The sequence below is a fragment of the Salvelinus fontinalis genome, unplaced genomic scaffold (assembly GCF_029448725.1).
Source record: "Salvelinus fontinalis isolate EN_2023a unplaced genomic scaffold, ASM2944872v1 scaffold_0090, whole genome shotgun sequence".
NCBI lineage: Eukaryota > Metazoa > Chordata > Actinopteri > Salmoniformes > Salmonidae > Salvelinus > Salvelinus fontinalis.
Genome location: NW_026600299.1, coordinates 377,117 through 404,421, shown reverse-complemented (window position 1 = coordinate 404,421; position 27,305 = coordinate 377,117). Strand labels below are relative to the sequence as shown.

At 41.3% G+C, this 27,305-nt stretch overlaps 1 protein-coding gene across 1 annotated transcript in view; it reads right to left on the bottom strand.

Moving 5' to 3' along the window:
• Window positions 1-8,369: 8,369 nt before the first annotated feature.
• Window positions 8,370-27,305, bottom strand: part of LOC129843026 (MORN repeat-containing protein 4-like) — a 20,621-nt gene continuing 1,685 nt past the window's right edge. Inside the window, exons 2-5 of the mRNA XM_055911755.1 lie at window positions 26,215-26,293; window positions 15,994-16,108; window positions 10,726-10,835; window positions 8,370-9,980 (exon numbers count right to left, since the gene is read on the bottom strand). Of these exons, the coding sequence (XP_055767730.1) occupies window positions 9,799-9,980; window positions 10,726-10,835; window positions 15,994-16,108; window positions 26,215-26,281 (474 nt within the window). The 5' untranslated portion in view covers window positions 26,282-26,293 and the 3' untranslated portion in view covers window positions 8,370-9,798. The remainder of the gene's footprint in view (window positions 9,981-10,725; window positions 10,836-15,993; window positions 16,109-26,214; window positions 26,294-27,305) is intronic.

The window sequence follows — 27,305 nt, the reverse complement described above, 5'->3', positions numbered from 1 at the left end:
TAATAAAGACATTAGCTTGTTCTGTTACTGTAACTAACTGGTCATGTAATAAAGACATGAGGTTGTTCTGTTACTGTAACTAACTGGTCATGTAATAAAGACATTAGCTTGTTCTGTTACTGTAACTAACTGGTCGTGTAATAAAGACATTAGGTTGTTCTGTTACTGTAACTAACTGGTCATGTAATAAAGACATTAGCTTGTTCTGTTACTGTAACTAACTGGTCATGTAATAAAGACATTAGCTTGTTCTGTTACTGTAACTAACTGGTCATGTAATAAAGACATGAGGTTGTTCTGTTACTGTAACTAACTGGTCATGTAATAAAGACATTAGCTTGTTCTGTTACTGTAACTAACTGGTCATGTAATAAAGACATTAGCTTGTTCTGTTACTGTAACTAACTGGTCATGTAATAAAGACATTAGCTTGTTCTGTTACTGTAACTAACTGGTCATGTAATAAAGACATGAGCGTGTTCTGTTACTGTAACTAACTGGTCATGTAATAAAGACATTAGCTTGTTCTGTTACTGTAACTAACTGGTCATGTAATAAAGACATTAGGTTGTTCTGTTACTGTAACTAACTGGTCATGTAATAAAGACATTAGCTTGTTCTGTTACTGTAACTAACTGGTCATGTAATAAAGACATTAGGTTGTTCTGTTACTGTAACTAACTGGTCATGTAATAAAGACATTAGCTTGTTCTGTTACTGTAACTAACTGGTCGTGTAATAAAGACATGAGGTTGTTCTGTTACTGTAACTAACTGGTCATGTAATAAAGACATTAGGTTGTTCTGTTACTGTAACTAACTGGTCGTGTAATAAAGACATTAGGTTGGTCTGTTACTGTAACTAACTGGTCATGTAATAAAGACATTAGGTTGTTCTGTTACTGTAACTAACTGGTCATGTAATAAAGACATTAGGTTGTTCTGTTACTGTAACTAACTGGTCATGTAATAAAGACATTAGCTTGTTCTGTTACTGTAACTAACTGGTCATGTAATAAAGACATGAGGTTGTTCTGTTACTGTAACTAACTGGTCATGTAATAAAGACATTAGCTTGTTCTGTTACTGTAACTAACTGGTCATGTAATAAAGACATGAGGTTGTTCTGTTACTGTAACTAACTGGTCATGTAATAAAGACATGAGGTTGTTCTGTTACTGTAACTAACTGGTCATGTAATAAAGACATTAGCTTGTTCTGTTACTGTAACTAACTGGTCATGTAATAAAGACATTAGCTTGTTCTGTTACTGTAACTAACTGGTCATGTAATAAAGACATGAGGTTGTTCTGTTACTGTAACTAACTGGTCATGTAATAAAGACATTAGCTTGTTCTGTTACTGTAACTAACTGGTCATGTAATAAAGACATTAGGTTGTTCTGTTACTGTAACTAACTGGTCGTGTAATAAAGACATGAGGTTGTTCTGTTACTGTAACTAACTGGTCGTGTAATAAAGACATTAGGTTGTTCTGTTACTGTAACTAACTGGTCATGTAATAAAGACATGAGGTTGTTCTGTTACTGTAACTAACTGGTCATGTAATAAAGACATGAGCTTGTTCTGTTACTGTAACTAACTGGTCATGTAATAAAGACATGAGCTTGTTCTGTTACTGTAACTAACTGGTCATGTAATAAAGACATGAGCTTGTTCTGTTACTGTAACTAACTGGTCATGTAATAAAGACATGAGGTTGTTCTGTTACTGTAACTAACTGGTCATGTAATAAAGACATGAGCTTGTTCTGTTACTGTAACTAACTGGTCGTGTAATAAAGACATGAGGTTGTTCTCAGAATGGTTAGAGGTTTGTAAAGGGTTGTAAAATACCAGTTACTTTCCCCAAATTCCCAGGTTTCCCAGAAATCCCGGTTGGATGAGTCCCTGAATCATAAGGGTATACGCAGGAAATCCCGGTTGGATGAGTCCCTGAATCATAAGGGTATACGCAGGAAATCCCGGTTGGATGAGTCCCTGAATCATAAGGGAATACGCAGGAAATCCCGGTTGGATGTGTCCCTGAATCATAAGGGTATACGCAGGAAATCCGGAGTCCTCCAACCAGGATTTCTGGGAAACCTTGGAATTTCAGATAAGTTAATGGAGTTTTGCAAACCCTGTAAAGGGTTCAACCCCAGTTCCAGACACCAGTCAGTATTCCTCAATCCATTCCTAGGGGATCCTCAGGGGGTGCATGTTTTTGTTCTACCCCAACACTAGCACATTCAGGTGCTGAGCCAGAACAACACCCAAGTGACGCAGCAGGCGCTACAAAACCTGATTAGAATGAGGTTTATTAGTGTTGGGCTAGAACAAAAACCAGTACCTCCAGGAATGGCTTGAGCAACACTGTCACACACATCTAACCTTTAAGATGAATATGTGTCTCATCATCAAAACCACATGAGACATTTTCTAAAACAACAGGATGTATTCCTAGATATAGTGTATATAAAATACCGTTCAAAAGTTTGGGGTCACTTAGAAATGTCCTTGTTTTTGAAAGAAAAGCAAATTTTTTTGTCCATTAAAATAACATCAAATCGATCAGAAATGCAGTGTAGACATTGTTAATGTTGTAAATGACTATTGTGGCTGGAAACGGAAGATTTAAAAAATAAATGTAATATCTACATAGGGCAAAAGAACACAGACACTGGACAGAGGAACTCTGCCTAGAAGGCCAGGATCCCGATGTCGCCTCTTCACTGTTGATGTTGAGACTGGTGTTTTGTGGGTACTATTTAATGAAGCTGCCAATTGAGGACTTATGAGGCGTCTTTCTCAAACTAGACACTCTAATGTACTTGTCCTCTTGTTCAGTTGTGCACCGGGGCCTCCCACTCCTTTTTCTATTCTGGTTAGGGCCAGTTTGCGCTGTTCTGTGAAGGGAGTAGTACACAGCGTTATACGAGATCTTCAGTTTCTTGGCAATCTCTCGCATGGAATAACCTTCATTTCTCAGAACAAGAATAGACTGACGAGTTTCAGAAGAAAGTTATTTGTTTCTGGCCATTTTGAGCCTGTAATCGAACCCACAAATGCTGCTGCTCCAGATTCTCAACTAGTCTAAAGAAGGACAGTTTTATTGCTTCTTTAATCAGCACAACAGTTTTCAGCTGTGCTAACATAACTGCAAAAGGGTTTTCTAATGATCAATTAGCCTTTAAAAATGATAAACTTGGGTTAGCTAACACAACATGCCATTGGAACACAGGAGTGATAGTTGCTGGTAATGGGCCTCTAGACGCCTATGTAAAATATTCCATAAAAAATCTGCCGTTTTCAGCTACAATAGTCATTTACAACATTAACAATGTCTACACTGTATTTCTGATCATTTTGATGTTATTTTAATGGACAAAAAATATGCTTTTCTTTCAAAAACAAGGACATTTCTAAGTGACCCCAAACTTTTGAACGGTAGTGTACATTTGAACGGTAGTGTACACCTTCCACCAAGAACAGGTGGAAGGTGATTCAATACACAAAAGTGAAAGTATAAGTCATTCTGGAGTGTCATATTTTCAAAGCGAGACAGAACAGATTTTCAGTGATTACAGCGTGATACTAAGGCAGAAGCCATGATTTCATACAGCAACAATGGTGGATGCCTAACAAGGCCAGCTCAGTACAGCTTGGTTTGGATCGTCTCTGTTCGGCCCAGTAGTGTGAAAAGCCCTTTAGAGCCGCATAAATGAATGACAGGTGTAAGACAGACCCCCCCACACCAGAAATAAGCTGCACCCCATTTTTTCTATTGAATATTGATAAAAATCCATTTTGTAAATATATACTTGAATAGGCAAGTTTGAGGTGAAACACAGCTGTCCTCAGTTTCAATGGGTATGACACCCCTCCCTTAATGCCCCCCCCCCCCCCCCCCCCCCACCCCCCCCCCCGCAGACTACACATACACACAGACAACTCTCCCTTAACAGGCACAATGTCACATCATCATACCACGTGTGGAATGTGTGTTAGTCACGAGCACGACAGTTCACAAAACTTGAGATTAGTTGGTTCAAAACTTTTTTCTGTGAAAGCAGATACTGACATTAAACATTTAGTCTTATTTATCGTAGAAAATAGATGACATATTTTTCAGATACAGGAAGGGAACAGCTATACAGGAAGTTAATCTGTGTGTTCCTGTAATGGTGGTTTTCTTCTGTGTGATGAAGTTGCTGACAAATCAAAACTAGTGCTCCACTTCACGATGGCATGTCCCAAATGGCACTCTATTCCCTATATAGTGCACTACATTTGACCAGGGCCCATAACCCTATGACAGACACAGCAGTAGTTTAGTCTTCTCTCTTCTCTGTATCTAAACCCTTATTTAAGGACGATTGCACCCCAAAGTTAAATAGCTAAATATCTTTATCAAATTGCACTAGTGTCATCTTAATGCAGACACACTTGTCATTTGTCCCAATATGGCCACCATCCCTTACCACCCAATGAAAATACCCCCCTACCATCATCCCTACCTACACATCAATAGTCCTTCCCAACCTCACAACACAGTAGCTATAACCAGGGACAGGAGCTTTCCCTAACCATGTGACCGGATCAGTAAGAACTTAGGGCATAGACAACATTAATTAAAACCTGGAGTTTTTGTCCTGGGCAGATCACATGATCAGGGAAAATCTTCTGTCCTGCTTGCTACCAGGGGAATACTCCAGTCCCTAGCGAAGCATCTATTGAGAACCACTGATCTGGAATCAGCTCCAGGTCCTGCTCCAGTCTCTTGGCACAGTATGGTTGGTTGGCATTAAGATAATGGCGTTTCAGTCAGCTGACCCCAGAACAGATTGAGCCATGTTATGTGGCACAGAGTATGAATTATTCTAATGCTGGCCTCTAATACTGAGTCTCTGGCCTCTAATACTGAGGCTCTGGCCTCTAATACTGAGACTCTGGTCTCTAATACTGAGACTCTGGTCTCTAATACTGAGTCTCTAGCCTCTAATGCTTTTCCACAGGGACACCGGTGTAAAGTCTGAGTCTTTAGGCCAAGCACCGGTGTAAAACCCTGTGGTGGAAATGTGACAGATCCAAATATGGTCTCTGCCTGCTTGGACAGTAGTTTCAACTCCTGAGTAGTTGCGGTTGGTGTCGGTTAGAGCTGATCTGGGAACATATTTAGCAGTAGGTAGGTAGCACCGTATGTTGAATGAATGGTTAGGAACGAGGAGGAGGTGTGAGTTCTGGCTCAGCAGATCCTGGATCAGATTCAGTAGCTCGTTGGTTGACTGTGATGTAGAGGGTAAAGTCTACTGACATGTAGCGCACCAAGCAAGCACAACCAGAGGGGATAACACATGATAGAGGTAGAGATGAATAGAAAGACATGGATAGAGAAAGATGTGGATACAAAGAGGGGTGAGAAAAACACACAGATCAAGATAGACAAAGAAAAGAGAGAGAAATAAAAGAAGGGAATATACACTGAGTGTACATAGGGCTGTGGCGGTCATCACATTTTGTCAGCTGGTGATTGTCATGCAAATAACTGCCGATCTCACGGTAATTGACCGCTAATTAGCATAAACATGTATAGCATCTCCGGCTTCAATGCATAGCCTACAAGCCACTTCAATGCATAGCCTACAAGCCACTTCAATGCATAGCCTACAAGCCACTTCAATGCATAGCCTACAAGCCACTTCAATGCATAGCCTACAAGCCACTTCAATGCATAGCCTACAAGCCACTTCAATGCATAGCCTACAAGCCACTTCAATGCATAGCCTACAAGCCACTTCAATGCATTGCCTACAAGCCACTTCAATGCATAGCCTACAAGCCACTTCAATGCATAGCCTACAAGCCACTTCAATGCATAGCCTACAAGCCACTGATGCGGACCTTTTGGAACATCTACATTTTAACAAGTCTAATAAATCCATCACTATAAATCTATTATTGATTTTAGGCAGGCCTAAAGAAACATTTTGATATGAAGAAAATGTAGCCTAGTTCAGAAGAACAGAATAACTGAATAATTCTCTGAGTTGTCCTTATGATAAGGCCCTGATCTGGCTATGCCATATGGCTGTGGGCTACATTAGTTAATTTAGCAGACTGGATTAGCTTTTAATTCCCGTGGCATTATTTTATATTATTTTACTTGAAGAACAATACAATTGAACACAGCTAAATAAAATAGAAAGGATATTTTTCCCAAATGATTTCTGAGGGAGTGCGCACATACGGTTATTCTGTGTTGAGCGGTTAACAAAGGAACATATATGCTTAATTTATTTATTTATGCAACTTTAGTTGTGATACAAACGTTGGGCTATATGTTTAGATTTTTAATACATTCTAAGGCCGTATGATGCGACTAATGATGATTTGAAAAAAGTTGAATGAAAGACTTGCGCAGGCTGCTCACACTTCATCAGTCTCTCATTCACAATTTGACAAGCGCTTGATAATATTCTCACCCATTAGACTATTCTCAATTTAATCTGGCCTTTACATATAACCTATGAATATATGTGTTAATAAACATAAAAAACATGTCATCCGTAGCCTTCACTCGAAAAGCGAATAGAGGTTTCGTGAGGTTATGTTTTTAAAATGCCAAGTAGGGTACACCATTTAAAAGCGGATTAATTAACTTAATTAAGCAATAAATATAGCAGTAAGAGAAAGCTGGGATCTTCTTTTAAATAGTGTCCAGTCAAAACTGTTTTCACACGCGATTGCACAATGATGGCTTATAAGAATAGGTTTCACTAGGCTCTGTAGGCTATGGACACTACAACCATGTTCCAGGGGTCTTGGGCTTAGAGGCTACGTTTGGAGTTATTTGGCCACTTTAGTTGTGATTACAAACCTTATCAAAACATATAGGCCTATGGGCTAGACCACACGATGCATGTGACTAGGATCTAATAAACCTTATCAAAACATATAGGCCTATGGGCTAGACCACACGATGCATGTGACTAGGATCTAATAAACCTTATCAAAACATATAGGCCTATGGGCTAGACCACACGATGCATGTGACTAGGATCTAATAAACCTTATCAAAACATATAGGCCTATGGGCTAGACCACACGATGCATGTGACTAGGATCTAATAAACCTTATCAAAACACATAGGCCTATGGGCTAGACCACACGATGCATGTGACTAGGATCTAATAAACCTTATCAAAACATATAGGCCTATGGGCTAGACCACACGATGCATGTGACTAGGATCTAATAAACCTTATCAAAACATATAGGCCTATGGGCTAGACCACACGATGCATGTGACTAGGATCTAATAAACCTTATCAAAACATATAGGCCTATGGGCTAGACCACACGATGCATGCCACTAGGATCTAATAAACCTTATCAAAACATATAGGCCTATGGGCTAGACCACACGATGCATGTGACTAGGATCTAATAAACCTTATCAAAACATATAGGCCTATGGGCTAGACCACACGATGCATGCCACTAGGATCTAATAAACCTTATCAAAACATATAGGCCTATGGGCTAGACCACACGATGCATGCCACTAGGATCTAATAAACCTTATCAAAACATATAGGCCTATGGGCTAGACCACACGATGCATGCGACTATGATCTAATAAACCTTATCAAAACATATAGGCCTATGGGCTAGACCACACGATGCATGCCACTAGGATCTAATAAACCTTATCAAAACATATAGGCCTATGGGCTAGACCACACGATGCATGCCACTAGGATCTAATAAACCTTATCAAAACATATAGGCCTATGGGCTAGACCACACGATGCATGTGACTAGGATCTAATAAACCTTATCAAAACATATAGGCCTATGGGCTAGACCACACGATGCATGTGACTAGGATCTAATAAACCTTATCAAAACATATAGGCCTATGGGCTAGACCACACGATGCATGTGACTAGGATCTAATAAACCTTATCAAAACATATAGGCCTATGGGCTAGACCACACGATGCATGTGACTAGGATCTAATAAACCTTATCAAAACATATAGGCCTATGGGCTAGACCACACGATGCATGTGACTAGGATCTAATAAACCTTATCAAAACATATAGGCCTATGGGCTAGACCACACGATGCATGTGACTAGGATCTAATAAACCTTATCAAAACATATAGGCCTATGGGCTAGACCACACGATGCATGTGACTAGGATCTAATAAACCTTATCAAAACATATAGGCCTATGGGCTAGACCACACGATGCATGCCACTAGGATCTAATAAACCTTATCAAAACATATAGGCCTATGGGCTAGACCACACGATGCATGTGACTAGGATCTAATAAACCTTATCAAAACATATAGGCCTATGGGCTAGACCACACGATGCATGCCACTAGGATCTAATAAACCTTATCAAAACATATAGGCCTATGGGCTAGACCACACGATGCATGCCACTAGGATCTAATAAACCTTATCAAAACATATAGGCCTATGGGCTAGACCACACGATGCATGCGACTATGATCTAATAAACCTTATCAAAACATATAGGCCTATGGGCTAGACCACACGATGCATGCCACTAGGATCTAATAAACCTTATCAAAACATATAGGCCTATGGGCTAGACCACACGATGCATGCCACTAGGATCTAATAAACCTTATCAAAACATATAGGCCTATGGGCTAGACCACACGATGCATGCCACTAGGATCTAATAAACCTTATCAAAACATATAGGCCTATGGGCTAGACCACACGATGCATGCCACTAGGATCTAATAAACCTTATCAAAACATATAGGCCGATGGGCTAGACCACACGATGCATGCCACTAGGATCTAATAAACCTTATCAAAACATATAGGCCTATGGGCTAGACCACACGATGCATGCCACTAGGATCTAATAAACCTTATCAAAACATATAGGCCGATGGGCTAGACCACACGATGCATGCCACTAGGATCTAATAAACCTTATCAAAACATATAGGCCTATGGGCTAGACCACACGATGCATGCCACTAGGATCTAATAAAAGTCCCCCAAAAAATGCATGTGCTGTTTCTTGCCTTAGATTGCACACACTGGGCATCATTCATAAGGGATAATATTGTCACCCATCAGACTATTCTCAATTTAATCTTGTCTTTACATATGCTAAATCATTTTTGTGTGAGATTAGTTTTGGTTTAGAATGGGCCATTATCATATACATGTCAGCCATATGCACTTGAATAGCAAACGGAAGGCACTTTTCCCGCGGTTCATTTTCATGCCAGCCAGGTAGGCTACTCCGATTGTAAAGCGAAGCAATATGCTTAATATTAGGAGAGTTGAGAAATAAATATAGTTAGCCTACAGATAGCTGATGGGATCCTCCTTTTTTTAATAGAGACAATCAAAAGTCGGAGTCTGCTAGGCGCACCGGTTTGCGTGTGTCAAGAACTGCATCGCTTCTGGGTTTTTCACGCTCAACAGTTTCCTGTGTGTATCAAGAATGGTCCACCACCCGAAGGACATCCAGTCAACTTGACACAACTATGGGAAGCATTTGGAGTCAACATGGGCCAGCATCCCTGTGGAACGCTTTCGACACCTTGTAGAATCCAGGTCCCCGACGAATTGAGGCTGTTCTGAGAGCAAAGGTGTTCTTAATGTTTTGTACACTGTGTACAGAGGAGTATAACCGTAAAGACAGAGAACAGAATGAGATGAATGAAGAAAAAGAAGGGTGTGAGTATGATAGTGAAGTGCTCCCTGAGTAGCGCACCCTAGCTGCAGGTCACATGGAGAGCGCCCGTGCCTTGGCGGCTGCCCCCTGTGCCCGCTGCACCGTGCCCTGGCACCCCTCTCTGCCCACCAGCTGGCCTCTCTCAAACAGACCCTCGTGGCTCGTCCCTCCTCTTCCTCCTCCTCTTCCTCCTCCCCCTCTTTCCAGACCTCCGTCAGCGAATGTCAGCATACCTGCAAAGGTCATGTTTAAGTTCAAGTTCAGGTTTATGTAATTAACTTAAACCTCTTAAGGATCCGCCCCTTTTTTCCAATTTTTGCCTAAAATGACATACCCAAATCTAACTGCCGGTAGCTCAGGACCTGAAGCAAGGATATGCATATTCTTGATACCATTTGAATGGAAAAACTTGGAAGTTTGTGTAAATTTGAAATCAATGTAAGAGAATATAACACATTAGATCCGGTAAAAGATAATACAAAGAAGAAAACATGTGTTTTTTTGTATTTGTTTTGTACAATCATATTTGAAAGGCCATATTGTATTATTCCAGGCCAGGCGCAATTTAGATTATGGCCACTAAATGGCAGCAGTGTATTTTCAAAGTTTTAGACTGAGTCAATGAACCATTGCATTTCTGTTCAAAATGTTGTAGATTAACAAGAATTTAAGCTTTCTGCCAATATCAGATATTTCTATGTCTTGGAAAATGTTCTTGTTATTTACAACCTCATGCTAATCGCATTAGCCTACGTTAGCTCCACCGATCCCGTAGAGGTTTTAAACCGGAACCTAACCTTACTGCTACACATTAAACCCCCCCTCTAAATATACAGAATCATTTAAAAAGACCCTGCTACAGATTCCTTTCACAAAGTGAGTTGTGTCATTTAACAGTGAGAGAGAGAGAATTAACTTGTTTAGTTCAAAGTTATAAGAGAAGTATAAAGAGAGTGTTGCTGAGATTCTACTGTTTACCGTATCCCTGCACACATCCACTCTTGAACTCTCCTTCGAACTTCATCCCGTCAAAACGACTGAAGACGCCTGCGCCTTGGAACTTCCCCTGAATGAACTCTCCTTCGTACCTGCAAGAGACACCCAGATGCACAAACAGTGGGGTGTGTTCATTAGGCACCAAACGGAAGAACACAGACGGAAACAGGGAGGAACTAACTGGGTTTGTCCAATAAGAAATGCTCAGGTCTGTGGACAATGCTGTCAACATTTACATTTGAGTCATTTAGCAGACCCTCTTATCGAGAGCGACTTAGGAGCAAGTCCCTTGCTCAAGGCCACATCGACAGATTTTTCACCTAGTCGGCTCAGGGAACCAGAGACCTTTTGGTTACTGGCCAAGCGATGTTAACCGCTAGGCTACCTCACAAAACATGGGCCTACGCTACATCACCAAACACCTGGATAACCCAAAGACATATGCAGTGATATTGTTTGTGGACTTTAGTTCAGCATTCAATAGCATCATCCCAGAACTGTTACAAGACATGTCCAGCTCCATCTGTGTGGGACACTGACTTCCTGTCCAACAACACGTGAAGCTGGGAAAACACCTTTCAGACTCTTTATCCCTCAGCCCTGGAGCGCCACAAGGACGTGTTCTCTCGCCTCTACTCACTCTACACCAATGACTGCACCTCCAACAGCGCATCTGTCAAACTTCTCAAATTTGCAGAAGACACAGCTCTGGTCGGTCTCATCATCGAAGGCGATGAGTCCATGTACCATGGAGAGGTCGACCGGCTAATGGCACGGTGCAGTCGCAATATCCTGGAACTCAACACAGACAAAACCGTGAAAATGGTGGTTGACTTTAGAAAACGCCCCCCACAATCTCTCCGCCTCTAGACTGATGGCTCAGCTGTTAGCACAGTTGAATGACTTAAATTCCTGGGCACTATCATCTCCCACAACCTCAAATGGGAGGACAGCATCACAGAGGTCGCCAAGAAGGCACAGCAGCAGATGTATGACTTGCGGCAGGTGAAAGAACTCCCAGTCAATCCTGAGCCGGTTTAATGCATTAATCGTCGAGTCCATCCTCACCTCTATCACCGTCTGGTTTGGGCCTGAATCTGCCCGCTGCAAGGGCAAACTGCAATGCATTGTCCGTTCTGCAGAGAGGGTCATCGGCTGCCACCTTCCCTCCATCGAGGTCCTGCTCGACTCCAGTGCAAGGAAGTGTGCAGGAAAGATCATTGCCGACTCCTCCCACCCGGTCACCCCCTCCTCCAAAACTGCCCCTCTGGCAGGCGGTTCAGGTCACTCATGACCAAAACTGCCCCTCTGGCAGGCGGTTCAGGTCACTCATGACCAAAACTGCCACCTGAAAAGTTTATTCCCCCGGGTTGTGGCCCTCAGCAACCAGCTACCTGGCCTATAGAGACTAAAGGACTATGGACTCGATGCTGCACACTGCATCAAGCCATCACTGAACTGTACTCTAAATAACTGCACTATACTGCATTGCACTCTGTTCATCTCTCTGAATATTGACATATTTATACTGATACTATACATTTGTACAACCACTGTGCATCAAACGTATACACACTGTGTATCAACCGTACATCCACTGTGTATCAATCGTTTACCCACTGTGTATTAACCGTATACCCACTGTGTATTAACCGTTTACCCACTGTGTATTAACCGTTTACCCACTGTGTATTAACCGTTTACCCACTGTGTATTAACCGTTTACCCACTGTGTATTAACCGTTTACCCACTGTGTATTAACCGTATACCCACTGTGTATTAACCGTTTACCCACTGTGTATTAACCGTTTACCCACTGTGTATTAACCGTTTACCCACTGTGTATTAACCGTTTACCCACTGTGTATTAACCGTTTACCCACTGTGTATCAATCGTTTACCCACTGTGTATTAACCGTACATCCACTGTGTATTAACCGTATACCCACTGTGTATTAACCGTATACCCACTGTGTATTAACCGTTTACCCACTGTGTATCAACTGTAACCTTTGTTTTAACTCGGTTGTCTGTATGCTGTCTTTAAATGTTGTCTTTCACTAACAGCACCATATCACCAGGTAACAATCTGGCTATGTTGTCTTTCACTAGCAACACCATATCACCAGGTAACATTCTGACTATGTTGTCTTTCACTAGCAGCACCATATCACCAGGTAACATTCTGACTATGTTGTCTTTCACTAACAGCACCATATCACCAGGTAACATTCTGACTATATTGTCTTTCACTAGCAGCACCATATCACCAGGTAACATTCTGACTATGTTGTCTTTCACTAACAGCACCATATCACCAAGTAACATTCTGACTATGTTGTCTTTCACTAGCAGCACCATATCACCAGGTAACATTCTGACTATGTTGTCTTTCACAAGCAGCACCATATCACCAGGTAACATTCTGACTATGTTGTCTTTCACTAGCAGCACCATATCACCAAGTAACATTCTGACTATGTTGTCTTTCACTAGCAGCACCATATCACCAGGTAACATTCTGACTATGTTGTCTTTCACCAGCAGCACCATATCACCAGGTAACATTCTGACTATGTTGTATTTCACTAGCAGCACCATATCACCAGGTAACATTCTGGCTATGTTATCTTTCACCAGCAGCACCATATCACCAGGTAACATTCTGACTATGTTGTATTTCACTAGCAGCACCATATCACCAGGTAACATTCTGGCTATGCTATCTTTCACTAGCAGCACCATATCACCAGGTAACATTCTGACTATGTTGTCTTTCACTAGCAGCACCATATCACCAGGTAACATTCTGACTATGTTGCCTTTCACTAGCAGCACCATATCACCAGGTAACATTCTGACTATGTTGTCTTTCACTAGCAGCACCATATCACCAAGTAACATTCTGACTATGTTCACTTTCACTAGCAGCACCATATCACCAAGTAACATTCTGACTATGTTGTCTTTCACTAGCAGCACCATATCACCAGGTAACATTCTGACTATGTTGTCTTTCACTAGCAGCACCATATCACCAGGTAACATTCTGACTATGTTGTCTTTCACTAGCAGCACCATATCACCAGGTAACATTCTGGCTATGTTATCTTTCACTAGCAGCACCATATCACCAGGTAACATTCTGACTATGTTGTCTTTCACTAGCAGCACCATATCACCAGGTAACATTCTGACTATGTTGTCTTTCACTAACAGCACCATATCACCAAGTAACATTCTGACTATGTTGTCTTTCACTAGCAGCACCATATCACCAGGTAAAATTCTGACTATGTTGTCTTTCACTAGCAGCACCATATCACCAGGTAACATTCTGACTATGTTGTCTTTCACTAGCAGCACCATATCACCAGGTAACATTCTGACTATGTTGCCTTTCACTAGCAGCACCATATCACCAGGTAACATTCTGACTATGTTGCCTTTCACTAGCAGCACCATATCACCAGGTAACATTCTGACTATGTTGTCTTTCACTAACAGCACCATATCACCAGGTAACATTCTGACTATGTTGTCTTTCACTAGCAGCACCATATCACCAGGTAACATTCTGACTATGTTGTCTTTCACTAGCAGCACCATATCACCAGGTAACATTCTGACTATGTTGTCTTTCACTAGCAGCACCATATCACCAGGTAACATTCTGACTATGTTGTCTTTCACTAGCAGCACCATATCACCAGGTAACATTCTGACTATATTGTCTTTCACTAGCAGCACCATATCACCAGGTAACATTCTGACTATGTTGTCTTTCACTAACAGCACCATATCACCAGGTAACATTCTGACTATGTTGTCTTTCACTAGCAGCACCATATCACCAGGTAACATTCTGACTATGTTGTCTTTCACTAACAGCACCATATCACCAGGTAACATTCTGACTATGTTGTCTTTCACTAGCAGCACCATATCACCAGGTAACATTCTGACTATGTTGTCTTTCACTAGCAGCACCATATCACCAGGTAACATTCTGACTATGTTGTCTTTCACTAGCAGCACCATATCACCAGGTAACATTCTGACTATATTGTCTTTCACTAGCAGCACCATATCACCAGGTAACATTCTGACTATGTTGTCTTTCACTAACAGCACCATATCACCAGGTAACATTCTGACTATGTTGTCTTTCACTAGCAGCACCATATCACCAGGTAACATTCTGACTATGTTGTCTTTCACTAACAGCACCATATCACCAGGTAACATTCTGACTATGTTGTCTTTCACTAGCAGCACCATATCACCAGGTAACATTCTGACTATGTTGTCTTTCACTAGCAGCACCATATCACCAGGTAACATTCTGATATTAGTTTTCTGTAGCAAAGCATTTAAAAGTGTTTTTCATTGCGTACCATAATGAATAGGACCCCAATGTCAAGGAGTTTTTTTCTGCACACTGATTGTGTTAAGTTTGTTTTGAGTGGATTCTCAAAAATGTATTTGTTAGGCAGTATGTCTGGTGCATAACTGTTGATTGAGCTATGCTGTCATATAATAGATATCATTCAGCTGAGAAATGTCACCAAGAAGTCTGGAACAAGAACAGAATGCTGTCAGAACACAGACAAATATAAGCAGAGAACCTTGACCTGAGGTGGGTGGAATCTTCACTGATGGACTGATCCATTCTCCTGTTCTCACAACCCAGGGCTGCTGCGTGCTCTGTGACACGGAATACAATACAGAGCAACAAAAAGTCCATTTGTGCAGCGATTCGTTTAACTTCAGCCGCGCAGTGCGTGCCGTTGCCGAGATCCTCGTTAAAGCTACTGACACTTCATTATCTCAATCAAGCTTTGCTCTCAAGGTGAAGGAGGTTCGTTATAATCACGTTGCAAGCAACATAAATTGCGTCCCAGATGACTTTGTGTGACATCTGAGTAGAGTTGGATCTTGAGAAAAGCGTCGCCTGTTGCTTCTAAAATCACAACACTAAGAGAACATCTGTTTGCAAAATCACATGGACGTGGTCAGGAATTCAAGCCTTTTCCAGTTAGAAGTAACAGAAATGAAGAAAATGATCAGGGGAGATATCTAATGCAACACTTTGCCTTCGCCCTACAACTCAGGGCCTCGGTCAAAAGAAAGGTGCTATAAGGGGGAACAGGGTGTCATTTTAGACACAGCCGGCGTTTTAGACGTCAGACAGTTGTAATGTCATTAGCAGGGTCAAAGGTGAAATAGCAATGGTGAGACATTGTTACCTGGATCCATCAGGGAAGACCAGCATCCCACAGCCGTTGAAGAGTCCGTTCTCGAACTGACCCGTGTAACACGTCCCATCACTTAACGTCAGCTGGCCTAGACCATGTCTCAGACCTGGGGGACAGACAAACCAGTTAGTTACTGGCCTAGACCATGTCTCAGACCTGGGGGACAGACAAACCAGTTTGTTACTGGCCTAGACCATGTCTCAGACCTGGGAGAGAGACAAACCAGTTAGTTACTGGCCTAGACCATGTCTCAGACCTGGGGGACAGACAAACCAGTTAGTTACTGGCCTAGACCATGTCTCAGACCTGGGGGAGAGACAAACCAGTTAGTTACTGGCCTAGACCATGTCTCAGACCTGGGGGACAGACAAACCAGTTAGTTACTGACCTAGACCATGTCTCAGACCTGGGGGACAGACAAACCAGTTAGTGACTGGCCTAGACCATGTCTCAGACCTGGGGGACAGACAATACCAGTTTGTTAGTTAGTTACCAGTTAGTTAGTTACCAGTTAGTTAGTTAGTTACCAGTTAGCCAGGCCATCATTGTAAATAAGAACTTGTTCTTAATTATTTAACCTTTATTGAATAAATAAACACTCAATTGTTCCAAATACCTTACAACCGGAGTCAGGGTCTTTGTCAGTACTTAGAGCTTCAAAATAGTCTATCTAGCTGTCTGTCTAACTATCTATCTATCTATCTATCTATCTATCTATCTATCTATCTATCTGTCTAGCTGTCTGTCTAGCTGTCTGACTAGCTGTCTATCTAGCTGTCTGACTAGCTGTCTGACTAGCTGTCTGACTAGCTGTCTATCTAGCTGTCTGACTAGCTGTCTGACTAGCTGTCTGACTAGCTGTCTATCTAGCTGTCTGTCTAGCTGTCTGACTAGCTGTCTATCTATCTGTCTGTCTAACTGTCTATCTAGCTGTCTGACTAACTATCTATCTAGCTGTCTGTCTAGCTGTCTGTCTAGCTGTATATCTAGCTGTCTATATATCTGTCTAGCTGTCTGTCTATCTGTCTGTCTATCTGTCTATCAATCTGTATATCTAGCTGTCTATATATCTGTCTAGCTGTCTATCCAGCTGTCTGTCTGTCTATCTGTCTGTCTATCTGTCTATCAATCTGTATATCTAGCTGTCTATGTATCTGTCTAGCTGTCTGTCTGTCTATCTAGCTGTCTGTCTGTCTGTCTGTCTGTCTGTCTGTCTGTCTGTCTGTCTGTCTGTCTGTCTGTCTCTGTCTGTCTGTCTATCTGTCTGTCTATATATCTGTCTAGCTGTCTGTCTAGCTGTCTGTCTAGCTGTCTGACTAGCTGTCTATCTATCTGTCTGTCTAACTGTCTATCTAGCTGTCTGACTAACTATCTATCTAGCTGTCTGTCTAGCTGTCTGTCTAGCTGTATATCTAGCTGTCTATATATCTGTCTAGCTGTCTGTCTATCTGTCTGTCTATCTGTCTATCAATCTGTATATCTAGCTGTCTATATATCTGTCTAGCTGTCTATCCAGCTGTCTGTCTGTCTATCTGTCTGTCTATCTGTCTATCAATCTGTATATCTAGCTGTCTATGTATCTGTCTAGCTGTCTGTCTATCTAGCTGTCTGTCTGTCTGTCTGTCTGTCTGTCTGTCTGTCTGTCTGTCTCTGTCTGTCTATCTGTCTGTCTATATATCTGTCTAGCTGTCTGTCTATCTATCTATCTATCTATCTATCTATCTATCTATCTGTCTGTCTGTATTTAGAAGTTCCAGGCCGGTCTACTCAAACCCACATCACTTGTCATGGGGTGTTTGGGTCAGGAAAAAAATGTATTGCTTCAAATACAACTCTCAGGGCTTCCAAATTTTCTTGGAAGTTGAAAAGAGGCCGCCTGTCTTTCCTTGGTCCTTGTTAACTTCTAGACTGTTGTTTCTTTGGGAGTTCTAGGCATGTTCTATTCAAACACACATCTCAGGGTCTCTGTAACATGTGTAGTGAAAGAAAATGACACTTTTCGTGGGCAGTTGGATCGAAAGTAATTTAACAGTGAGGTAGGACTAAAACATTTTCTTGCTCTAAGACATACCGATCTCAGGGTCTCTGTATGTACTTGGAACTTAACAAACAGGCTGCCTTGTCACTACTAGCAAAGAATGTGAGTAAAAAAATGTAGCGAGTAAAAAAAAAAAAAAGTTTATATTGTAGATGTTTTGTCCTGTCAGTCTACGGAGATTTAACAAATACCCTCTAGGAGGCATTCAAGCCAAGTCTCAACACACTGTATTTTACACCTGTGTGTATTGTAGAATACAGCCTTCTCCCAGTTGTAGCCTACTGAATGAGGTCCACTGAATGAGGTCCACTGAATGAGGTCCACTGAATGAGGTCCACTGCATGGGGTCCACTGAATGAGGTCCACTGCATGGGGTCTACTGAATGAGGTCCACTGAATGAGGTCCACTGAATGAGGTCCACTGCATGGGGTCCACTGAATGAAGTCCACTGAATGAGGTCCACTGAATGAGGTCCACTGAATGAGGTCCACTGCATGGGGTCTACTGAATGAGGTCCACTGCATGGGGTCTACTGAATGAGGTCCACTGAATGAGGTCCACTGCATGGGGTCCACTGAATGAAGTCCACTGAATGAGGTCCACTGAATGAGGTCCACTGAATGAGGTCAGGTGAAATGTTCTGAGCTTCTCGTTGCTCAGTAGGTATTTGGGCAGCAATACGTTTGAACGTAAAGAAGCGGAGCACACAAGTGAACACAGTGGATTAGGATTTAGGAAGGGGGAGGTGAGATTGAGAGAGGGAGAGGGAGCAGAAGGGGGAGGGAGAGGGGGGAGGTGCGGGTGAAAGAGGGAGAGGAAGGGGGAGGGTGGAGGGAGGTGAGGGTGAGTGAGTGAGGGAGATGAGGGTGGTTTTCTGCTGCCAGATACTAGTGTACTAAATTAATATTACACAGTATTAGGATTTAGGAAGGGGGTGAGGGTGAGAGAGGAGGGGTGAGAGGAGTGGAGGGAAGAGGGGTGAGAGGAGTGGAGGAGGAGGGGTGAGAGGAGTGGAGGGAGGAGGGGTGAGAGAGGGGTGAGGGAGGAGGGGTGAGAGGAGTGGAGGGAGGAGGGGTGAGAGGAGTGGAGGGAGGAGGGGTGAGAGGAGTGGAGGGAGGAGGGGTGAGAGGAGTGGAGGGAGGAGAGGTTGAAAGGAGTTGAGGGAGGAGGGGTGAGAGGAGTGGAAGGAGGAGGGGTGAGAGAGGGGTGAGGGGAGAGGTGAGAGAGGGAGAGGAAAGGGTGAGGGAGGGAGGGGATGGGATGAAAGAGCACAGGGCTGCCAGCTAGTGGTGTAGATTGACTAATTTAGATGTGCCATCTGTCACTATGACTACGCAAACCTCCTCTCTCTAATCTCAGTTCAGTTTGTTTTTTAATGAGATTTGGACGGCGAGGTAAAACTAGACGAAATACAGTTAAGAGCCTTCCGGAATCAAATCAAATTGTATTTGTCACATGCACCGAATACAACAGGTGTAGACCTTACAGAGATATGCTTACTTCTAAGCCCTTAATGTGTGTGTCTGTGTGTGTATCTGCACGTGCGTGTGTGTGTGTGAGGGCCGTACGGTGTTGACATGGGATTTGTGTCCCCCAAATCTCAGTCTGGAAGCCAGCCAAGTAAGAGGCGGTCGCTGAGATTTCACAAGGCTTCCTTCCACTGACTGAGGTCCACTGAATGTTGGTTAGATATTAGGTTTTGTTGTGGAATTGTTAGATATTACCTCGCTGTCGGATCTAGAAGCATAAGCATTTCGCTACACTCGCAATAACATCTGCTAACCATGTGTATGTGACCAATAACATCTGCTAACCATGTGTATGTGACCAATAACATCTGCTAACCATGTGTATGTGACCAATAACATCTGCTAACCTTGTGTATGTGACCAATAACATCTGCTAACCATGTGTATGTGACCAATAACATCTGCTAACCATGTGTATGTGACCAATAACATCTGCTAACCGTGTGTATGTGACCAATAACATCTGCTAACCATGTGTATGTGACCAATAACATCTGCTAACCGTGTGTATGTGACCAATAACATCTGCTAACCATGTGTATGTGACCAATAACATCTGCTAACCATGTGTATGTGACCAATAACATCTGCTAGCCATGTGTATGTGACCAATAACATCTGCTAACCATGTGTATGTGACCAATAACATCTGCTAACCATGTGTATGTGACCAATAACATCTGCTAACCATGTGTATGTGACCAATCACATCTGCTAACCATGTGTATGTGACCAATAACATCTGCTAACCATGTGTATGTGACCAATAACATCGGCTAACCATGTGTATGTGACCAATAACATCTGCTAACCATGTGTATGTGACCAATAACATCTGCTAACTATGTGTATGTGACCAATAACATCTGCTAACCATGTGTATGTGACCAATAACATCTGCTAACCATGTGTATGTGACCATTAACATCTGCTAACCATGTGTATGTGACCAATAACATCTGCTAACCATGTGTATGTGACCAATAACATCTGCTAACCAATGTGTATGTGACCATTAACATCTGCTAACCATGTGTATGTGACCAATAACATCTGCTAACCATGTGTATGTAACCAATAACATCTGCTAGCCATGTGTATGTGACCAATAACATCGGCTAACCATGTGTATGTGACCAATAACATCTGCTAACCATGTGTTTGTGACCAATAACATCTGCTAACCGTGTGTATGTGACCAATAACATCTGCTAACCATGTGTATGTGACCAATAACATCTGCTAACCATGTGTATGTGACCAATACATTTCCATTTGATTTGTCAAGCCAGGACGTTAGTCGTCTTACACAGGGAAAGGGGGTTGAAATGGCAACAATTTAAAACTTAAAGAACATGAGAAAGTGTATTTCTATCCCATGTTTCTCTAACACACATGATCAAGGTCAAATTCCTGAACTGTCAAAAACATTCTGAACGAAAATAATGTATGCGAAATGACTTGACAGTTTGACAGAACTATTATCAATGCCACAAGTTGTTTCCAAGCAAGATATATACAACACACAAACATTTCCCCCCAGTATTTCCCCCCAACTAATTCATTTTCCCCTAGTATTACAACTAATTCATTTTCCCCTAGTATTACAACTCATTAATTTCCCCTAGTATTACAACTCATTAATTTCCCCTAGTATTACAACTCATTAATTTCCCCTAGTATTACAACTAATTAATTTCCCCTAGTATTACAACTCATTAATTTCCCCAAGTATTACAACTCATTAATTTCCCCCAGTATTACAACTCATTAATTTCCCCTAGTATTACAACTCATTAATTTCCCCTAGTATTACAACTCATTAATTTCCCCCCAGTATTACAACTAATTCATTTTCCCTAGTATTACAACTCATTAATTTCCCCTAGTATTACAACTCATTAATTTCCCCTAGTATTACAACTCATTAATTTCCCCTAGTATTACAACTAATTCATTTTCCCCTAGTATTACAACTCATTAATTTCCCCCCAGTATTACAACTCATTAATTTCCCCTAGTATTACAACTCATTAATTTCCCCCCAGTATTACAACTAATTCATTTTCCCTAGTATTACAACTCATTAATTTCCCCTAGTATTACAACTCATTAATTTCCCCTAGTATTACAACTCATTAATTTCCCCTAGTATTACAACTAATTCATTTTCCCCTAGTATTACAACTAATTCATTTTCCCCTAGTATTACAACTCATTAATTTCCCCTAGTATTACAACTAATTCATTTTCCCCTAGTATTACAACTAATTCATTTTCCCCTAGTATTACAACTAATTCATTTTCCCCTAGTATTACAACTAATTCATTTTCCCCTAGTATTACAACTAATTAATTTTCCCTACTATTACAACTAATTAATTTCCCCCCAGTTTTACAACTGCTTCATTTCCCCATAGCATTACAACTACTTAATTTCCCCCTAGTTTTACAACTAATTAATTTCCCCTATTGTACAGAGTAATACGGATGGGGACACAGAGTCTCCTGACCCCTCCTGTCTCAGCCTCCAGTATTTATGCTGCAGTAGTTTATGTGTCGGGGGGCTAGGGTCAGTTTGTTATATCTGGAGTACTTCTCCTGTCTTATCCGGTGTCCTGTGTGAATTTAAGTATGCTCTCTCTAATTCTCTCTTTCTCTCTTTCTTTCTCTCTCTCTCTGTCCCCAGTCCACCTGGCCGTGCTGCTGCTCCAGTTTCAACTGATCTGCCTGCGGCTATGGAACCCTGATCTGTTCACCGGACGTGCTACCTGTCCCAGACCTGCTTTTTTCAGCTCTCTAGAGACCGCAGGAGCGGTAGAGATACTCTTAATGATCGGCTATGAAAAGCCAACTGACATTTACTCCTGAGGTGCTGACTTGCTGCACCCTCGACAACTACTGTGATTATTATTATTTGACCATGCTGGTCATTTATGAACATTTGAACATCTTGGGCATGTTCTGTTATAATCTCCACAGCCAGAAGAGGACTGGCCACCCCTCATAGCCTGGTTCCTTTCTAGGTTTCTTCCTAGGTTTTGGCCTTTCTAGAGTTTTTCCTAGCCACCGTGCTTCTACACCTACATTGCTTGCTGTTTGGGGTTTTAGGCAGGGTTTCTGTACAAGCACTTTGAGATATCAGCTGATGTAAGAAGGGCTGTATAAATAAATTTGATTTGATTTGATTAGCCTTACTAGTTTAGCTAAAGCAGTAGTGCTACTGGATCAAATAAAATCCAATTAAAATTGTACTTAAAGTGCATTAAAAATAGCAACACACTTAACATTAAAACAATACATTGAAAATAATTAAAAGCAAACAAGAAGCCGTAAAATGTGGAAAATAAAAAGTACACAGTCTAAAACAATAAAAGCACTAATTAAAGGCCAAGCTTCTGACCAGCTAATAGATTGTGTACACTACTGTACTTACAAGCTGCCCGTCTCTCATTTCGTCTAGTTTGATTCCAGAAATCAGTTCAGAGTTTCATCTGGTGAACGGTTATTTGCGTCGCGTCGTCGAGGCCAATCTTGTTGTTAGGTCACGGTTGCCACGGTTGCCATGCTAATTTTGCTTTAGCTGAATTTGTCGGCTTTTATATCAATCAATAGTCCTAGTGCACTGACCCCCCCAAACACACACACACACACACACACACACACACACACACACACACACACACACACACACACACACACACACACACACACACACACACACACACACACACACACACACACATACACACACACACACACACACACACACACACATCTCTCTCAAAGTTGTCTTTCTTAGCTAATAAAAGACTTGAACGGTGGATGATAAAAGATGCTAAAAGATATGCCATCAGTCAGCCTGTCTCCTGTGTGTCCCACTTCAACCTGTTAGCTATACCTGTCAATACAAACAGATCAATCACCCTTACAACAAGGGAACTAAACAACACACCAGACACACCAAATGACCTCTGACCTCTCTGAAGCCACCATATGTTATCAGTTAAACAGAACGGTTTTCTAAAATAGCTCTAAACTTGTTCTCTAGTTATTATGGCATCCTTTATCTCTGGGGTTACCATGACGTCTCGTGTTTTTGTCAAACTGCAAATACTGGTTAAGTCAGTGTAGCGTTAATGTGGATATTACGCGGCTGTGTGTGTTTGTGTGTATTTGTTTGCTTGTGTATTTGTATGTGTGTTGTCACTATGACAGCAGATGGTATATAGTCTGTAGAGAATTGCCGGTGGATACGGATTCTGTTTTTGACCTAGAATTAGTAGACGACACACCCTTCGGCTACAGCCTACCACTCCTCTCTGCTGTTTACTCAGAGGCAATCATCTGCACTGAGTTGAGACTTTTGATTCGTTTGAAACCTCCAGACACCTGAGGCTGCCACAGTGAGAAATACATCCAGAGGGGGAATGGAGCATGTAAAGTACCTGCTAACTTTACTTTCATGTCTGACGTGTATTGTTGGCAAACATAAATGTTGTATTTATACCGAGTAGACGTAGAAACGCAACATGTAAAGTGTTCCATGTTTCATGAGCTGAAATAAAATATCCCAGAAATGTTCCATACGCACAAAAAGTTTATTTCTCTCAAAATGTGTTTACGTCCCTGTTAGTGAGCATTTCTCCTCTGCCAAGATATTCCATCCGCCTGACAGGTGTGGCATATCAAGAAGCTGATTAAATCACATGATCATTACACAGGTGCTGCTTGTGCTGGGGACAATAAAAGGCCACTCTAAAATGTGCCGTTTTGTCACACAACACAACACCATAGAGGTCTCAGGTTTTGAGGGAGCGTGCAATTGGCATGCTGACTTCAGGAATGTCCACTAGAGCTATTGCCAGAGGATTTAATGTTAATCCTTTTAGAGAATTTGGCATTACGTGTAACCGTGTAACCACGCCAGCCCAGGACCCCCACACCGGCTTCTTCACCTGCAGGATTGTCTGAGACCAGCTATAAGGGATAGAGGGATGAGCAAAGTGATAAAGGGATAGAGGGATGAGTAAAGTGATAAAGGGATAGAGGGATGAGTAAAGTGATAGAGGGATAGAGGGATACGTAGAGTGATAGACGGATGAGTAAAGTGATATAGGGATGAGTAAAGAGATAAAGGGATGGGTAAAGTGATAAAGGGATAAAGGGATGAGTAAAGTGATATAGGGATGAGTAAAGTGATAAAGGGATGAGTAAAGTGATAAAGGGATGAGTAAAGTGATAAAAGGATGACTAAAGTGAGAGAGGGATGAGTAAAGTGAGAGAGGGAGAGAGGAATGAGTAAAGTGATAAAGGGATGAGTAAAGTGATAGAGGGATGAGTAAAGTGATAGAGGGATGAGTAAAGTGATAGAGGGATGAGTAAAGTGATAAAGGGATGAGTAAAGTGATAAACGGATGAGTAAAGTGATAAAAGGATGACTAAAGTGAGAGAGGGATGAGTAAAGTGAGAGAGGGATAGAGGAATGAGTAAAGTGATAAAGGGATAGAGGGATGAGTAAAGTGATAAAGGGATAGAGGGATGAGTAAAGTGATAAAGGGATGAGTAAAGTGATAAAGGGTTGAGTAAAGTGATAAAAGGATGACTAAAGTGAGAGAGGGATGAGTAAAGTGAGAGAGGGAGAGAGGAATGAGTAAAGTGATAAAGGGATGAGTAAAGTGATAGAGGGATGAGTAAAGTGATAGAGGGATGAGTAAAGTGATAGAGGGATAGAGGGATTTGTAAAGTGATAGAAGGATTAGTAAAGTGATAGAGGGATGAGTAAAGTGATAAAGGGATGAGTAAAGTGATAGGGGAAAGCGGGATGAGGAAAGTGAGAAAGGGATGAGTAAACTGATAGAGGGATGAGTAAAGTGATGAAGGGATGAGTAAAGTGATAGAGGGATAGAGGGATGAGTAAAGTGATAAAGGGATGAGTAAAGTGATAAAGGGATGAGTAAAGTGATAGAGGGATAGAGGGATGAGTAAAGTGATAAAGGGATGAGTAAAGTGATAAAGGGATGAGTAAAGTGATAAAGGGATGAGTAAACTGATAGAGGGATGACTAAAGTGATAAAGGGATGAGTAAACTAATAGAGGGATGAGTAAAGTGATAAAGGGATGAGTAAACTGATAGAGTGATGAGTAAAGTGATAAAGGGATGAGTAAAGTGATAGAGGGATAGAGGGATGAGTAAAGTGATAAAGGGATGAGTAAAGTGATAAAGGGATGAGTAAAGTGATAAAGGGATGACTAAAGTGATAAAGGGATGAGTAAACTAATAGAGGGATGAGTAAAGTGATAAAGGGATGAGTAAAGTGATAGAGGGATGAGTACAGTGATAAAGGGATGAGTAAAGTGATAGAGGGATAGAGGGATGAGTAAACTGATAAAGGGATGAGTAAAGTGATAAAGGGATGAGTAAAGTGATAAAGGGATGAGAAAAGTGATAGAGGGATTTGTAAAGTGATAGAGGGATTTGTAAAGTGATAAAGAGGATAGAGGGATTAGTAAAGTGATAAAGTGATAGAGGGATAGAGGGATGAGTAAACTGATAAAGGGATGAGTAAAGTGATAAAGGGATGAGAAAAGTGATAGAGGGATTAGTAAAGTGATAAAGTGATAAAGGGATAGAGGGATCTTGCCTTCCCTCCACTCCCCATGGTACTCTTCACCGTTGGAATAGGTGAAGGATCCTCTTGTCAGGGTCATATCACACAGGTCCTGTTGCACACACACACACACACACACACACACACACACACAATTATTACTGTGGTATGATACTATATACCATGATGGGTCATGATACTATATACCATGATGGGTTATGATACTATATACCATGACGGGTTATGATACTATATACCATGATGGGTTATGATACTATATACCATGATGGGTTATGATACTATATACCATGATGGGTCATGATACTATATACCATAGTACCATGATGGGTTATGATACTATATACCATGATGGGTAATAATACTATATACCATGATGGGTTATGATACTATATACCATGATGGGTTATGATACTATATACCATGATGGGTAATAATACTATATACCATGATGGGTTATGATACTATATACCATGATGGGTTATGATACTATATACCATGATGGGTTATGATACTATATACCATGATGGGTTATGATACTATATACCATGATGGGTTATGATACTATATACCATGATGGGTAATAATACTATATACCATGATGGGTTATGATACTACATACCATGATGGGTTATGATACTATATACCATGATGGGTTATGATACTATATACTATGATGGGTTATGATACTATATACCATGATGGGTTATGATACTATATACCATGGTGGGTTATGATACTATATACCATGGTGGGTTATGATACTATATACCATGATGGGTTATGATACTATATACCATGATGGGTTATGATACTATATACCATGATGGGTTATGATACTATATACCATGATGGGTTATGATACTATATACCATGATGGGTTATAATACTATATACCATGATGGGTTATGATACTATATACCATGATGGGTTATGATACTATATACCATGATGGGTTATGATACTATACACCATGATGGGTTATGATACTATATACCATGATGGGTTATGATACTATATACTATGATGGGTTATGATACTATATACCATGATGGGTTATGATACTATATACCATGGTGGGTTATGATACTATATACCATGGTGGG